We start from the raw sequence: 16,213 nt of genomic DNA, 5'->3' as shown, positions 1-16,213 counted from the left end.
GCGGCCCCGTGCGCGGCCCCCTCGTGTCGCGGCCTCCTCCTGCCCTCTCGTTGCCCCCATCGATGTCGGGGCGGCATCGCATGTCGACTGAGTCTCAGCACCGCCAACTATCATGTAGGCTCGCCAGTCCGGGACAGAAATCACCGAGTACGACCTTGAGTACGACCCTCCATCACAGCGGCTGCGCTCGTCCAGTCAACGCCAGCGCGCGCCGCTGTCAGTGCGCCCTTGGTCTAGCACCTCAACAGCGTCCCGTGTTGTAGACTTGTAAACAGGGGGGCTTTGCTTGTAGGTAACCAGTGCAGTTTCCGACACGCACATCCAGTCTCCCCGCTCCACTCCCCGGATACGGGGCCCACGCGTTGCACGCGTATATCACAGAAACAGCACAAGCGAAGTGGCTTGCAGCGCCCGGGTTCGTTTGCCGCCCCCGGGTGCATTTCCGCGCCCACTCACAATGCAGCAGCTCGAAATCTTCAACTACCGTATGTAGCCACACCAGCTATGCAGCGCAATAAGCAGTTTCTTCATGAAACGTGCAGCGCTGGCAGCATGGCAATGCGGCCAGCCCCCCATGCTCACACGCAGCCGGGTCAGCATCGGCACAAATTCTTCAGGTCCACCCATGTCAACCGCACACACCGCTCGCCTGCTCACCACCCTCCCATCCCAAGCACGCGCCCCTCTCCGCACGCCCACCCCCCTGCCCCAACCATCCCCCCACATCTCAAGTCAGTGTCCACATGACGCCAGCACAAACGCCACTCCCCCCTTACCACCACCACTACCCTCCTTACCACTACCACTCCCCGCCACCACTACCAGAACAGCCGCACGGCCTCAGGCGCCCGGCCCAGCGCCCACACCCGCACCGCCCACTGCGTGGGGCCGTAGAACAGCACCCGCAGCTCTCGGTGGTAGCTGTTGCGGAACCAGGGCGCGAAGAACAGCGGCGAGGTGGACGCCAGCAGTGTCAGGCAGGCGGCGCAGCGGAGCGGGCGCGGCAGGCGGCTGCGGAGGGCGGCGGCCAGGCGCGGCGCTGCGGCCTGTCCGGCGCGCTGCAGCAGCAGGATGGCGGCGTGCAGCAGGAAGAACGCGGCCTGCTCGCCTGCAGAGAGGGACGCGTGTTGATACAGAGGAGCAATCAGGAGGAAGGACCCGCCAGCAAGCTAAAGTGGTGCACAGGCGGCAACAGCTCGACGCCCAGTGCCTGGTGAAGCTCAGACGCGAAGTGCAGCTGCTGAAACCCTGCTCCAGGCGGTGCATCTGCGCATTGACCCAACCGTCACCCCCCACCCTCAACTCGCCCCACACTCCTAAGTCCTAACCCGCCCCCAAGCCACACAACCCGCCCCAAGCCCAACACCCTCCCACCCTCCCAACCCCCAACTCGCCCACACTCCCAACCCGCCCACACACCCAACCCGCCCTCAAGCCCATCCACACTCCCTACCCCCAACCCCCAACCAGCCCACACTCCCAACCTGCTCCCAACCCGCCCACACACCAACACCCACCCACACACACACACGCACCCACAAACCCAAGCACCTGTGGGCCGGCCAAAGTTGATCCACAGCAGTGACTCGTGGAACAGCGCTGAGAAGGCAAACACCGCCACCGTGGGCACCGACACCTGCAGGCCCCGCCGCCGCGCCAGAAGCCACCGAGCCAGGCGGGCACCCAGCAGCAGCCCCCTGCTGCTACAGCCGCTACCGCCGCTCCTGCTGCTCTTGGTAATGTTGCTACTGCCGCTGCTGCCGCGACGGGAGCTGCTACTGCTGCCGCTGGCCTTGTTGGCGCCGGCGTGCTTGCTGCTGCTGCTGCTGCCGCTGCTGCGATTGCCGGTTTTGCGTTTTGACGCGTGTGAGGAGTTTTGCTGGGCTGTGTGTATTTCCGCCTTGTGCGCGCCGTGCACGTGCGCATGTGATCCTGATGCGGGTGAGGGGAACACGTGCACGTGCGCAGCCGCATGTGCCGCCGCCGTCACGTGCACAGACACGCCGCCGCCGCCGCCGCGTCGCAAGTGGTGGGGTGCCGCCTTCAGCGCCCGCCCCTCGCCCTGCTGCTTCCGCTCCTCCTCCTGGCCTTCCTCCTGACCCACCTCCTTCTGTCGCCGCTCCTCCTGCCGCCCCTTCCACGGGCTACAACCACCCCCATCACCACCGTTACCACCATCATCTGCAGCCGTCCTGGCGCCGGCGCCCATGCCGTCAGTGCCGTAGCGCTGCTGCAGCCGGTCCAGTCCGTGTGTCAGCGCGCGGCGCACGGGCGTGAACACCAGCCGCGTCCACCACCACCGAAACGCCTGGTGCCACCTGGGTCGTCACGAGGGTGTGCATGTGCAGTGGAGCAAGCAAGTGAGCGAGGAGTATACGTACGTTAGCGTGTACGTGTGCACGTGTGTGTGTGTGTGTGTGTGTGTGTGCGCGCGCGTGTGTTTGAATACGTGTGTATGTGTGTATAAAGATGTGGGCGCGCAAACACCCGCCTGCCACCATCAACACCCTTGCACCCCCACCCCTGCCCTGCAATCGCTTAGACCTCTTGGGCTCGGGCACATAACCCCCCCTCCCCCCCCTTGTGCTGTTGTGCGCGTCACCGAGCCCGGGCGGCGACATTTATCGCCGGCGCCGCTCGCCCTGCTACTCCACGACGCCTCGGCCTACATCCCATAAGTATTATCGCTCGCAACTAACGCCTCTGCCTGCACTCCCGTTTTCGTTGGCTTTGGTTTAGTTTGGGCTGGTATTTACAACCCCCCCCACACACACCTGTTGTTCCAGAAGTCCACGGGGCTGGACGAGCAGTAGGGTGCGTTGAACAGCGGCGCCCACCGCGGCAACTCGTGCCCGCCCGCCAGCGCGAAGCCGGCCAGCCACAGCATCTGAGCGAGCGGATGAGGAGGGAGGCGAGTTGTGTGTGTAAGCGTGTGTGTGTGTGTGTGTGTGTGTGTGTGTGCGCTGCTGAAGCTACTGTTACTGTGTTGCTGATTCTGGTTGGTGTAAAAGCGGGCGGGCTTGCGTGGTGAGGGGTTTGAGGCTATATCGCACAGCGCAGGGCACACAACAATGGGTCACCACTGGAATGCAAATGCCCAAACGCGAACCACACACGCTGCGCCACAACCTCCTCCCCTCCTCCTCTCATCCTCCCGCCCTCAACCTACGGTGCCCAAAGTAAGTAAGGCCCATCGCATCAGTCGCCGCTCCGTGCCCCACCCAACGCCAAGCCCCAGTCCCACGAAACACACACGCCCGTGCCCACCTCCCTCCCCACTTACGCCTCTGCCTGTGCTCCGCTCGTTTAGCTTCGTTTGGTTTTAGGACTGATATTCACAGTCCCCGCCCCCATCGAGCCGACCCCCACCCGCCGTACCTCCATGGAGTGGAAGAAGTAGCTGAGGTGGCAGTACAGCGCTGTGGCGAAGCAGCAGCTCAGCAGCACCTGCAAGAGCGTGGGAGCGTGCGTGTGTGTGTGTGTGTGTGTGTATGTGAGCAGCGGTTGTAGTAGTGAAACGCCGTGGCAAAGACAGACATGCATGTGCGCGTGCGTGCGTGGTGACACGGTCTGGCAAACGCCGCCGCCGCAGCCGGAGGGAGGACAGGCGGGCATCGGACCAGGCGGGCAGGGCCGCGGCAGGGCCACAATGCCAACCGTGAAATGCAACGAAGGATCCCACATGTGTGATGCAGAAGCAGAAGAAGCTCTCGCAACGGCGGCTGGAGCACGACTACCGGCGGGCCGGGCGCTGGTGAGGCCCATCCTCACCACCGCTCACTCACCTGTGTGAGGTACTGCGCGCCCAAGACGTCCTCCGGCCGCCTGCACACGCACATGGCACACGCACATGGCACACGCGCATGCACACGCACATGCACACGCACACGCCACACGTCACACGTCACGTGGCACAAGGTGGTGCCCGGCGGCACACGGCACCAGGCAGGTGCCTACACGGTGCAATTCTGATCGACACACACAGCACAGCCCGCAGACCGCTTTTTCCTGTGCTCCTCAACTACCCACCCGTCCACCAGCCAACCCAGTCCCACACTTACACCCGCCCCACTCTACCCCACCCCACCCCGCCCCACCCCGCCCCACCCCGCCCCACCCCGCCCACCCCACCGCACCACACCACACCCAGCCCCTCCACGCGCCACGCCACACCCCACCTGTGCATGAGGTAGGCGTTGGCTGCCTCGCAGCAGCAGTAGGCCCGAGCAAAGTCCAGCAGCGGACCCGCCACCACCCGCGCCGCCAGCCGCAGCCGCGGCAGCACCCCCACGGCAGCAGCAGCCGCCCCCGGCTGCCTGCTCGGCCCCCGCAACGCCGCCCCCTGCCGCGGCGCAGCCGCCGCCCCCGCCGCCCCTGCTGCAGCTGCTGCTCCCGCAGCCGGAGCACGAGTTGCTGCTGCTGCTGCTTCTGAGGTTGCTGCTGCTGCCGAGGCTGCTGCTGCTGTGGCTGCTTGCGAGCCTACCGCGCCTGCTGGAAGCTTTTGAAATGGGTCATCGCCGGCTCGCCGTCGCCCCGACGAATGCGCATGCGACTGCTCACCGCCGCCTAGCTTCGCCTTTGCAGCTCCTAGCGCTACCGCCTGCGGCGATCCTGCTATTGCCGCGGGGGCGACCGTAGCTGGGTCCACGGCAGTAGCAGTAGCACCAGCAGCGAATTCCAGAGCACGCACGCTGGACCCCAATGGCACGTTCGGCTGCCCGTGCCTCCTCCTCCGCACACCCGGCTGGCACCTTTCCTTCTCCCCCCCTCTCGCCGCACCTGTCCCATCAGCAGTGGCACCTGTTTCGCCTGCCCCGTTTCTGCTGCTACTGCAACTGTCGCTACTGCCGGCGCTGCTACTGCTACTGCCGCTGCCGCTGTCTGCGCTGCTGCTGCTACTGCCGGGCAGCACCAGTGCGGGCGGGCGCAGCACAAGCACGTCGAACAGCAGGAAGGGCCAGAAGCGGCGGAGCGGCTCGCCGTGACGCAGCAGCGCCAGGTCCGTGGCCTGAGAAGTCGGGATTCAAGGGGGGGCGTTATTGTGTGTGTGTGTGTGTGTGTGTGTGTGTGTGTGTGTGCGTGTGTGTGTGTGTGTGTGTGTGTGTGTGTGTGGTGGTATTTAAGTACCAGGCCAAACTAAACCGAACCCAAGTGGGGGAGAGGGCGTGTGTGGGAGGGGGAAGACCGACACGCCCCGTGACACGCCTGATGCATGCCTGAGCTGGGCCATGCCAAGCCCGTGTCTCTTGCATGCCTGACCCCAACGCCCGTGCCGCTGGTCCGGCGTGATCGGGGATCGCCGTATGGCCACGCCATGCAACTGGACGGCATCGCTAGCTCACGCTGGTCCACGTGCCTACCGTGCGTGCCTTACTCCCAACCAACGTGTGTGATTTTATCGCTCCGTACTCCACATAAACGTTGACCCGCCCCCCCCCCTTCACACGCGCGACCCATGAACCTACCCCCCACCCACCCCCAGCAGCCCACGGCTTGGCCCCGCCTCGCTTTTTGTGCACGCGCAACATCAATCGAGCAGCGAGCTCTACCCCAGTTACCTTCCACGCGTAGAGCTGCGCCAGCATGACCGACAGCTCGCGGATCCAGTAGGGCTGCCACGGGTGAAGGCGCAGCACCGCAGCGAAGTAGGCGCCGGTCGACAGCGTGGTCAACGCGAGTCGCAGAGCGGCGCTGGGCTGACCATGTATGATTTTCACATACATGTAACAGTGCACCACGAAAATGGCAAAGCCCGTGGCGAGACAGCGCGCCGTGTGGAATGCATGGTAGTCGTTCAGAGCAGCGCCGTGCCACGCAGTAGGAGCGCCTGGTTCGCCTATGAATTGAGGCGATAAAGGCACATAATCTAGGAACGCCCCTAATATTGGCGCCATTTATGGTGGCGCGCGAAGGAGCAGCCGTTTTCTCCTTTTCACGTCACCCAAGCTAATGCGGTAGATAATGCGTGCATATTATGATATAGATACTCAGGAGGGCATGAAGTCTTGGACTGATTGTTGACCCTTGTTGACACGGTTAACACGGATGAATAGCAATAAGAGGATCGTCCGTTTCTCAGCTTTTCAATTAGAAGTTGTCACTGTGTGCAAAGGGTTATCTGCATGGCGTGGTGTGTTGCGTGTGGCGTGGGGGGCACGGCGAGCTGGGGAAGGGGGTGGGAGACAGACGCGGGCGCCTGGACTGCATCCTAAACCTTTTGAAGGACCACGTTTCGCGCTGTTGAGGCATCCAAGCTTCTGATATTAGCTATGTCTGACACCCAAGAAATGCAGCTTAACCCTGCACGCGTTTGTCAATTGTCCCTTCACAGCAATTCACGCAAAGTGAGCACTCATGGCCGAGCGCCCGGCACAGGTAGGACATGTTGCGTTTCCACGCTCCAAGTCCTGTCATCCAGTCAACATCGGTCATCCAGTCAACATCGGTCATCCAGTCACGTATATGTCCCGTCAAGGCACCACCGTAGATCACCGTGATGACGTGTATTGAGATCACGTGCCCGTACCCGATGGCCACCACCGCGCCGCGCGCTCATGCCTTGACGCCACCACTTTAATGCTGAGTGGGCGACGAGAATGCGCACACTAGTGTACGGGACTACGCAAACCTGCTCCTTACCCTGTCCCATCACACCATTTGGCTACCTCACCCCTCGCGTCGTAAGTGACTTGTAACTCACCGGCACCTCGAACCCTCGCCCGGAGCGTGCTTGACATGCGTACAAGCCACACGCAGCCATACGGCACTCACCAAAACATATTACGACTTTACAAAACATCGATCGACAAAACCAAATTGGCTGCTCAGCAACTGGAAGACACGTTCGGTGTGCGCGCCTCTCCCAATCTGTCCCACTAGTATCGCCCACTGACAGCGGTCGCACCGCCCCCGCTCCTGCCGCCGTTCCTCGACGCGGCGCCGCCGCCACTACTCGCGCCGTACATGATCGCTAGCTGCTCCGCCGTCTCCGTCATGCGGGGCTGCAGCGGCGTGCCGTATGCGCCGCCTCCGCCTCCGCTGCCGCCCGGTGCCCCCGGCACTGGCCCGTACTCCGCCGCCTCAGCTGCCTGCTCTGCGGCGGCCTTGGCGACGGCGCTGCCTCGCCGCTTGGGCAGCGCAGAGGCGGGGTCGAAGAGCGAGGGGTAGTTGAGGAAGTAGGCAAACACGCCACACACGAACCCGATGAAGCTGTGGGAGCATGGGAGGGGATCGGTAGGAGCAGGGCAGCAAGGATGCAGACCGCGCGCAACGCGGTTTCCGTGGCTCGCACAGCATCATACAACGGGGCGCTAATAGAAGATTGAGGCGCATGGTACTTCTCCCTTTGTGGATGCAGCATACTAGCACTTTCCAGAAGCGCAAAACGCACCATCCGGCGTTGACGTCGGAGGGCGCGTGCTTGTAATCGGCTACGCGGCTCACCGCCACAAAGGCGGCCAGGGCCATGGGGGCCATCGCGCATATGGCCTTGAAGAACAGCAGCTGTGAGAATGAATGCATGAAGTTGTGAAAGGCGGTGCACAGGCGGTCGAGGGTCCAGGACGGTGGGCAGGGCGACACAGGACATGCCGCACACAGGGCGGGGTCACCAGCAAGCGACGTGTGGGCACTGCCGGCTGCCGCCGGCTTCCCGCTTCCACCCAACATGCCGTGCTGCACACACCGTCGCCCCTCCACAACCCGTCCACAGCCCACACTCAAACCCACGCGCCACCCCACCCCCCCACACCCACACACACCCCACACCCACACTGCCCCCCGCGCTCTCCTCCTCGCTCTATTGCATTGGGTTTGTTTTGGTTTGGGCTGGTATCTACAACCCCCGCCCCGCAGCCCCGCCCACCAGCCCCAACCCACACCCACAACTCCACACCCGCCGCCCCCCCCCTCCGCCGCCCCCCTCCCCGCACCTGGCTTGGCCGGTGCAGCAGCTCGGTCTTGCCCACCAGGTACAGCGCCAGGACGGTCATGGAGAAGAACATGTAGGCCGAGTGGCCGGACGGGTAGCTCAGCCGCGCGTCGTCGATCTCGCCCTGGTCCCCAGCCTGCAGCGTGGCCAGCCTGGGGAGGGGGGGAGCGGGGGGGGGGCGTGTGAGGCACGCGTGTGTGTGTGCATGTGTGTATGTGATTGTGGGTGTGGGGTGGGTTTGAAATCATGACAAGGTAAGGACGGGATGCAAGAGTTTGGTGTAGCTTGTTGCCATCCCCATTCAACCGTGTCCATCAGGTGTGTATGGGGGTGGGTGGGGACCGCCGTGCATGGACGTCGGCGCGAGTGGGACGTGGGCTGGTGTACGGTAGGCACGGCGCAGGACGACAGGACTTCAGTGCGACAATGGATGGATGACATGCACCGGCTGCGTCGATTTGTTGTGCCACTTATCGCCTGTGCCCTCCTCTCTCACCAGTTGGGACGGTACCTGCCCACCAGGTTGATCCAGCGCTTGAAGCCCGTGGTCTACACGAGGGGGGGGGTTACATTCATGATCATTTAAGAAGTGAAGGCGCAGCCAGGAACAGTAGCATAGCAGACGGAGGGGGGCAGGCGACACGGCGGACAGAAATGCAGGGGGCGGTGAGCAAGGATTGGTGAGGGCTGTCCGGCTCTGTCAAGCTCTGATTGACACCGTGCCCTTGCCCGTGCATGGGGAATCGGGTTATGGGGCATGAGGGTATGGGGCATGAGGGCATGCGGTATGCAAACGATCAGGGGGCTAGAGCGCTCGCTCGCAAACCACTCACAAATGCGAAGCCTTCTGCTATGGAGAGCGCGGCGTGGTGCCTGCAGTGGCAACACGAGCACCCAGGGCATGCCGCTGTAGAGCATAACACCGCGACACACGCCGTGCCCCTCCCCTGCTAGCTCCTTGCTGAGCTCACGCTTCCACCCAAGGCCAGCTCGAAGGACAGTTGGACAGTCCTCCTGGCCCATACCGTACTGGCCAGTCCAAATCACTCTCCCTCGTTCCTTATGCCCGTTCCCCACGCCTGTTCCCCGCGCTCCTTCCCCACGCCCGTTCCCCATGCCCGTTCCCCACGCCCGTTCCCCCGCATTCCTTTTCCCCAGCTTCCCGCAGCTGCCTACACCTTCCCAGCTGACACCCACGCACCAGTCCACGAACGCCCAGCTCGGCACCGTCCAACGCTTGACCCAGGCCGCCACCGCGAACACCACCGCCGGCAGTACGAACACCAGCACGTACAGAGCGCTGGTGGGCACGGAGGAATCCTCCAGCGGGTACGATAGCGTCGGGTCCTGGCACGCAGAACACACACACGCACGCACGCGCGCAGGGGCGAAGGGCAGCGTGGCACGTCAGGAGGTGGCCTCGAGGGGAGATCGTGACTTAGCTCGCATCGCGAATGGGGTGGCAGCACCTGCACCCGCTGTCGAAGGCTGCAGTCTCACAGTCTCACAGACCGCGTCTGTGCACCCCTGGCCTGGTTCGGCACGTGACACGGTCGCAGTTTCCCCTGCTCGAGCCCTTCTCGCCTCCCCTGCCTCGACTCGAAGACACCCGCGCGCTACATCCGACCCCACTAGCACCTGTCCGTCGCCTCACATTTGGCATATAGACGCGGTTCAGCGGGTCGATTTGTGCTGGGACCACCAGGTTGATGACGATGGCCACCGCCGCTGTGAGCCAGTCCTGTTGACAGAAACAAGCCAGGAGTGCTATTTGCCGTTTCTAGATTCAATACATGGGGGGCAACCGTATGAACTCGTGTGCTAGGCTCGTGTTCGTCGGCATGCGTCCAAGACACATACCCATAGGTATCCTTCATAAACGAAAAAGTGACCAATACTATTCCAATTGACCATCGTAGCCGTGGCCCACACAAGGAGCTAAGGGAAGTGGCGACAACGCTAAAATGAACACATGCGAAGGTCGCGTCAGTCTTAGTTGAAGCTGTCAGCCACAGTCAGCATTGCTCACGAGTCGATTTAGCACTGTCTAAGGCAATTGTAACGGCAGTTCGTAAAAGGCTGCCAGTCCCATGCCCGCGCGGGTTTGGAACTCAATCCTGGTTCGCCATGCCCGCTTTCTTTCACTGTTTCTTTAAATTCTGTATAGCAACACACATATCATGAACCGGCGCGAAACCCCAAACCCGCTGCTAGACAATTTGGAGGAGTCCCCAACAACCCCACCTTCACCATCGCCGCCTGCAGCTCCTGCGGCAGCTGCAGCCGTAGCGACAGGCATACAATGGACTGCTGGCAAAGTGTTCTGGACACTAGGCGTGTTCATCTTGGCCGGCCTCGCAGAGATTGGCGGCGGGTGGCTATGTTGGCAGGTACGCTGACGCCGGTCGCTTGACACCCCTGGCGCTGCGCACGTGACCGCGGACCGCCACTCACTCTTCCCCCAAATGTTACTTGCCCAATGCTGCAGACCATCCGCAATAAGAAGCCTTGGTACTACTATGTGGGCGGTAAGCAGGGGTTGGCACAGAGCAAGGCAGACCCTAGTCCAAGTTGAGGCGACGCAGCCACCCACCCCCACCTTCCAAACCCCGCACACACACGACCCCCCCCCCGGCCCAACCAACACCCCCCAAACCCAGGCGCCATACTGCTGGTGGCGTACGGCGTCATCCCGACATTGCAGCCTGAGGGCGCCTCCTTCGCGCGGGTGTACGCCGTGTATGGCGGCGTGTTCATCATCATGAGCTACGGCTGGGGCTGGGCCGTGGACGGTGACAAACCCGATACAGGCGACTGGGCGGGAGCTGCCATTGCGCTGGCGGGCGTGGGCTTGGCCTGGTTCTGGCCGAGGGCGTGAAAGCGGCGGAGAAAGGGGCTGTGGAAGTGCGGGCTCCGCCCGCCGCAGTAGAAATGAGCGAGCAGCAGCCCTTGCAGCTGCAGCAGGAGCTGCCGCGGCTGCCGCCGCAACTGCCGGCTCCTCTGCAGGAGAAGCCGGCAGCGGCGGCCAGCGCTCCAGATCCTGACCTGCACGGTGCTGCCGAGCCCCGCGCACGGCGGGCACCGCAGCGGCCGCCTTCAAACAATCAGGAATGCGGCGCATGCGGCGTGGCCCGCCCCGGCGTGGCGCGTTTGCCTCGTGCGCCAAGCCGCCAACTGCCGCCATCACCGACAGCAACGGCAGTAGCGGCAGCAACAGCAGCAGCGGCTGTAGCGGCAGTAGCTGCTGCAGGGCTCCCACGGGTGAATGGGTGGCGTGGATGCACGGGTGCGAGTGCGACCAACCAACCACGCCGTGCCGACCTCCTGGCTGCACTCTGCCGCGCCGGAGACCTGCACGCACGCAGCAACTGGGTCGCAGTGAGCAGGAGGCACGCAAGAGGTAGGCGTCGGGTGGAACGGGGTCTTAATGATTGGCATGTTGGCTCACTAGGCGGGTGTCAGACCCGATATGCATACCCCGGCTCAAGCGTTGCTTCCGGTCGTCGTCACGCGCCGACGGTGCTCGGCGTGTTGCTGTGCATGATGTCGCGCCCAGTGCAGGTCGCGATGCGCGAGGGCCAGCATAATCTTTGTGAATGCGAACGACTTTGGACGCCGGAGCCGGTGACATGTGAGTGCCTGGGTTACCGGGTGTCCCGCCGGGTGGTGCGACCGGGTGCGTGTGCTGCATGCATCGGAGGCGCGCCCCATCTCCCCGTCGCCCCGTGTGTCATTGAGCATGTTACATGGCTTGAAGTCCATGCGGCCCCACTGACTCCGTTGAGTCCGGAGGTGCGTTGGTGACGGCTACTCAAGAAACTCAGTAGTTGCGCATGCGCAATCCAATAGACCGGAGTGCCGTCACGCACCGCGTAAGCAGCTAGCCAGTGCTCGTATCTTCCATCTACACTGTAGACATCTGCCCAACATCCGCCGAAGGCGGAGAAAAATGTTTGGGTTTGGGTGCCGCGCATCTACGCAGGTGTAGGCGTTTCTGGCCGGTTTTGGCGCAAAAATGGGGGAAGCGTAGACGTTTTGGGGGGCTTGGGGGCTTAAGTGTAGATGCCGCGGTCAGGGTCATCTACGCATGTGTAGATGCCGGGTGCCTGAGGGCATCTACAAGATACGAGCACTGCAGCTAGCGTGTGCACTCCCTTGCATCTCCCCTTGTGCCATTGAGCATGCATGCGTGAATGCGCGTATCGTACACACCGCCACGTGTGCAACATGTGGCCTCCTGCCCATGCAGCCCGACTGCTGCCGTGGATTCGCAAGCACGGCGTTGAGTCTCCGCCCGACTGCCCCTTGCACCGCCGTTGCCATGGCGTATGCAGTGCCCCGCGCGCTCTGGTGCCTCACCCCTGCGACCTCCCAAAGCGGGCACGTGGAGCGGATGCGGCGGCGGGGTATGGACGTAGCGAGCGGGCGCGGTAGCCGATCACCCTGAGGTGGGTGGGGCGCCGTTGCAAGGCACTGCGCGGGGTCGCAGGAGAAGAGTCTACGGTATTAGGTTCCCGGTGCCCAGGCAGGGTTAGGCGTGATCTCGCTTCAATGCTCCTTGGAGGGCGGGCCATTAGTAGCTAGGATAGTAAGGCGGCGCGACGGAGCCTACCGTGTGTGTGGTGTGTGCTGAGGCACTTGCCCCTTACTGCGGCTTATTACAGTTGCAACTCAGGACTACGGGGCCTTTGTGCGGCACTGGAAGCACGTCGCCCCGCCCGCGCCAGCAGAGACTGCCCTGGGCAAGGGGAAGCATGTCCACACTCATATTGGAGGTCGAGAGATAGAGGTTAGAGCACCAGGAGCGAGCACTAGAGCTGCTAGCTTTGCCTGTGTACGAACGAGCGAGGTTTCGGGGGGATGCGAAGGCGCGGCTGTGCGTGTGTCATCATCGCGCGGGGTGGCGTAGCATGGATGGCGTCGAGTGACGAACCGGGCACTCCGTGACACCCCGCGCGACTGACCACCCCACCAGCGCGTCCAATCACTGAGCAGCCGAGGCACCCGGCCACCCGCCATGCATGGAGCCCACGAGATGGGCGCCGGCGTCCATGGCCAGCTTACAGCAAGCACTAACAGCAAGCGATGAGATAGCTAAGATAGTCCGCATAAGCTCTGTATAGGCCAGTGCGTTTGAGGCTGCAAGTAAGTCGTTGCCGCCTACTGAACACCGGGACCCGCCGCGGAACCTGCCATCGATGCTGATTTGAGGCACAGCATTTCTCTTAATGTTTGTGCGTGGTCGCATGTTGTGTGGGACGTCGGGCGCTGCTGTGCCTCGATAGCACAACCAATAATCGCGCGCGCGCCAGCGCTCACTCGCCGACGTGAGTAGCCAAGCTGGTCAGCGCAACGCAATAAATTGCATCATCTACCAGCCACCAGGTTGGCCCTACGTCACTGGCTGGGGCTGCCGATTGGCGGTTGTCTGACGCGACATCGGGAGCGTCCCAGCATTGGCTGCCGCTCCAGGCGGTGTGCGTTCAGGTGATCTATAAACAGGAGGTGCCAGGATGGTTGCAAGGACCCACGCGAGTTGTGTGAAGTTGTGTACGTAAACCATGCACCGGGAGGGAGAGGGCCGCTAGGAAGTTCGTTTTGGGCCGCGATAACAGTACCCTTGCAAAGCCGCCGGGTGGGGACAGGGCAGGGGAGGGCGCACGGCCTGCGGTTGGCCCACGCGTTCAATACACAATCCATCGAGCGAGAAGTGTGGATCTGTCTACACAGGGATTTGAGGCATCCTACTTACATGTGTGCGCCTACCCACCTGCAGGAGTAGTACAACTGGATGCTGCAGCCGCGTGCGTTCCTGTCCGCGCCCCTTCCGGCAGCGGCGCCGCCGCCGGCGGCGGGCACCGGAAGCTCGTCGCAGTCTGTTTGCCTCAAGGACCCCCCCGCATGCGAGGCCTGGACGCATGTGTCGCCGGAGGACTGGGCGCTGGTCAGGAGCCTGTACGACTGCTGCGTGGTGGCGACTGCCGGCGGCAGTGGCGGCGGCAGCGGCGGCGGCCGCGGTGGGGCAGGCAGCAGAGGCGTAGGCGCAGCCGCCGGCGGCTTCAGCAACACTTCGATCAGCGGCAGTAGCAGCATCCCGCTAGAGGACTGCATATTATGGATGCTGCTGAGCATGGCAGATCAGCTGTTCTGTGACGCCAACGGCAGGCCTTGCGAGTGAGCAGTCATGTTGATTGGTTGGACATTATATATGATGTAATGTTGATGTGTTCTTGTGGGCTGCGCAAGCGCACCTAGGGAAGTCATTATCACAGCACACCACACCGCAACACAACACAACCGTGGCTCACACTTTAGCTTCTACGTGCTTTACTAGTAACATAACCAGCAGCTGGGCTTCGTACGTCCATTCATTCCCAGCATGGGGACTGACGTTAGTTTGCGTGCTGCCCACCATCCATCCCGCCGCTCAACCGCTGCTGCCATGTATATATGGCCGCAGGCTGCCGCCGCCGCAGCAGGAGGATGAGCCCATCACTCTATCCAATGAGGCTGATGTCTACCTCAACCTCATCCCGATCCTGATGGTGCCACTGCGAAGGCTTTTGAACGCGCTGCTAAAGCGAACGCATGCCAACAACAGCGGCGCCGCCGCCGCTGCAGCTGCTGGGGCCGCCTCCGCCGGGGCCGGGCCTGCTGCTGCCGCCGCCGCCGCCGCCGCCGCCGCCGCCGGCCGCGGCGGCGGAGCCAGAGGCGCCGCTGGCAGCGCCGGGCCCGCCGCTTCCAAGGCCGCCGCTGCCGCTGCTGGGCCTGGGGCCGCCAGCGGTGCCGCCCATTCCACACTTTTCACGCCTCTCGCCCAGAAGGCAGCAGCGGGAACTGCTGCTGCCTTCTGGGCGAGAGGCGTGAAAAGTGTGGAATGGGCGGCACAGCAGAATCCGCTTCGCAGGGAGCCGTCGGAGCAGCAGGGTCAGGTGTGTCTTCAATTGTGTGAGGGGCCAGCAGCAGCAGCAGCCAACGCTCGGCTGATCCCGGAGTACATGCTCTTTGCGTGCTTCGACGCAGACAGCAGCTGCAGCAGCAGCGCCGGTGCAGCAGCAGCAGCAGCAGCAGGCGCTGCTGTGGCAGCAGCCGCAAGTAGCGGCAGCACCGGCGGCGGCGCAGCAGCAGCAGGGGTAGTCATCAAGGCGGCGGAGCAACCGCCGCCGCCGCGGCGAGCCGCCTGCTGCCTACTGCAGGTCACGAAACCGGCCGCGTTGTCGCGGAACGGGTCACCCATCGATCTGCTGGACATGTGGGTCCAAGAGGACGGCGCAGTGTGTGCCTTGCTCGCTCAGGTGGGTGCGAAGTAAGGGTGGTAGCTAGCTGGCTATCTAGTGATGACGCGGGTGAGCCTACGTACCCTGCCGCCTGCTGCTGCTGTCAGAGGTGGGCTGCGGCGGTAGGTGTGGGTTCTGCTCGCTTGGCGGCAGAAACAAAGCTTCGAAACAAAGCCAGCGGCCGCGAGGCCCGCGTCTACGCTTTGCAGATTGTGTTATTGTGCCGCCACTGCCGCCGAGGGTTGCGCTATCTAGCTAGCTGAGACTTGAGTGCCAGCGTTGACGCATTCTCCGCGCCGATAGATACGTTGATGAGAAGCCTCGCATGTCGTGCTCGCTCTCTTCCACATGTGTTGTTTTGTGGGTGGCTTCACCCCCTCCTTGCACATGGCGCCGCCCACCCTCGCACTTGTTTATTTGCAGGCGTACACGTACATGTGCAAGAGTGGCATCCGCTTCTGCATTCTCACTGATTACAACGCCTCACACCTGCTGAGGCTCGGCCCCCGCACGGCGGTGCCACCCTCACCCCAGCGACCGCCACCTTCGGCCGTTGGAAGCGGCGGCGTTACCACCGGCAGCGCCGTCGCAAAGAAAGGGGCGGCTGCAGCGCCCGCGAAGGTGGCAGCGGCGGAGGTGGAGGCGAAGGCTGCGACAGCGGCGGGGGCAGCGGCGGAGGCGGGGGCGGAGGCGGCAGCGGTGGCCGCTGGCAGCGCGGGCAGCAGCAGTGATGTGCCTGCTGCTGCTGCCGGCCTCGTGCTTCAAGTGGCCGGCCCCTTCCTGGCCACCACACAGCACACAGACCAGGAGCCAGCCCCGACGGCCACGGCCGCATGCCTGCTCGTCATGCTGCTCGGCGTCGGCACGGCCGCCGCTGCCGCCGCCGCCGCCGCCGCCGCCGCTGCCGCCGCCGCTGTCGCAGCCTTCGCCTCCACCTCCGCCGCTGTTACCTTCGCGGGCGCTGCAGCCGCCCCTTTCTTTGCGACGGCGCTGCCGGTGGTAACGC

The 16,213-nt window shown here is 63.5% G+C and overlaps 4 protein-coding genes across 5 annotated transcripts in view; 2 read left to right on the top strand and 2 right to left on the bottom strand.

Annotated features, from left to right (window-relative positions):
* Nucleotides 1–21: 21 nt before the first annotated feature.
* Nucleotides 22–6,063, bottom strand: CHLRE_05g240050v5 (uncharacterized protein). The gene is made up of 7 exons (XM_043062358.1): nt 5,559–6,063; nt 4,179–5,008; nt 3,786–3,825; nt 3,379–3,447; nt 2,775–2,887; nt 1,552–2,318; nt 22–1,108 (listed from the first exon to the last, which is right to left on the bottom strand). The coding sequence occupies exons 1-7, from the start codon at nt 5,721–5,723 to the stop codon at nt 819–821; spliced, it is 2,274 nt and encodes a 757-aa protein (XP_042924921.1). The 5' UTR covers nt 5,724–6,063; the 3' UTR covers nt 22–818.
* Nucleotides 6,064–6,211: 148 nt separating this feature from the next.
* CHLRE_05g240000v5 (uncharacterized protein) lies at nt 6,212–9,971 on the bottom strand. The gene is made up of 8 exons (XM_043062357.1): nt 9,791–9,971; nt 9,585–9,671; nt 9,132–9,277; nt 8,764–8,803; nt 8,427–8,479; nt 7,932–8,082; nt 7,391–7,503; nt 6,212–7,209 (listed from the first exon to the last, which is right to left on the bottom strand). The coding sequence occupies exons 1-8, from the start codon at nt 9,842–9,844 to the stop codon at nt 6,876–6,878; spliced, it is 978 nt and encodes a 325-aa protein (XP_042924920.1). The 5' UTR covers nt 9,845–9,971; the 3' UTR covers nt 6,212–6,875.
* A 112-nt stretch (nt 9,972–10,083) lies between these two features.
* CHLRE_05g239978v5 (uncharacterized protein) lies at nt 10,084–12,879 on the top strand. 2 transcript variants are annotated; one of them, XM_001697658.2, is made up of 5 exons: nt 10,084–10,320; nt 10,419–10,458; nt 10,591–11,330; nt 11,492–11,561; nt 12,265–12,879. In XM_001697658.2, exons 1-3 carry the CDS (start codon nt 10,111–10,113, stop codon nt 10,806–10,808), a joined length of 468 nt encoding a protein of 155 aa, XP_001697710.2. In that variant the 5' UTR covers nt 10,084–10,110; the 3' UTR covers nt 10,809–11,330; nt 11,492–11,561; nt 12,265–12,879. The 2 variants fall into 2 exon arrangements, with proteins under 2 accessions (XP_001697710.2, XP_042924919.1); XM_043062356.1 differs by having other exon boundaries at nt 12,180–12,879.
* Nucleotides 12,880–13,023: 144 nt separating this feature from the next.
* The window catches only part of CHLRE_05g239950v5 (uncharacterized protein), a 5,636-nt gene continuing 2,446 nt past the window's right edge, over nt 13,024–16,213 (top strand). Inside the window, exons 1-4 of the mRNA XM_043062355.1 lie at nt 13,024–13,417; nt 13,707–14,104; nt 14,391–15,225; nt 15,631–16,206. Coding sequence (XP_042924918.1) covers nt 13,722–14,104; nt 14,391–15,225; nt 15,631–16,206 — 1,794 coding nt within the window. The 5' untranslated portion in view covers nt 13,024–13,417; nt 13,707–13,721. The remainder of the gene's footprint in view (nt 13,418–13,706; nt 14,105–14,390; nt 15,226–15,630; nt 16,207–16,213) is intronic.

Source organism: Chlamydomonas reinhardtii, chromosome 5, assembly GCF_000002595.2.
Source record: "Chlamydomonas reinhardtii strain CC-503 cw92 mt+ chromosome 5, whole genome shotgun sequence".
NCBI lineage: Eukaryota > Viridiplantae > Chlorophyta > Chlorophyceae > Chlamydomonadales > Chlamydomonadaceae > Chlamydomonas > Chlamydomonas reinhardtii.
This window is presented reverse-complemented; position numbering and strand designations above follow the sequence as displayed.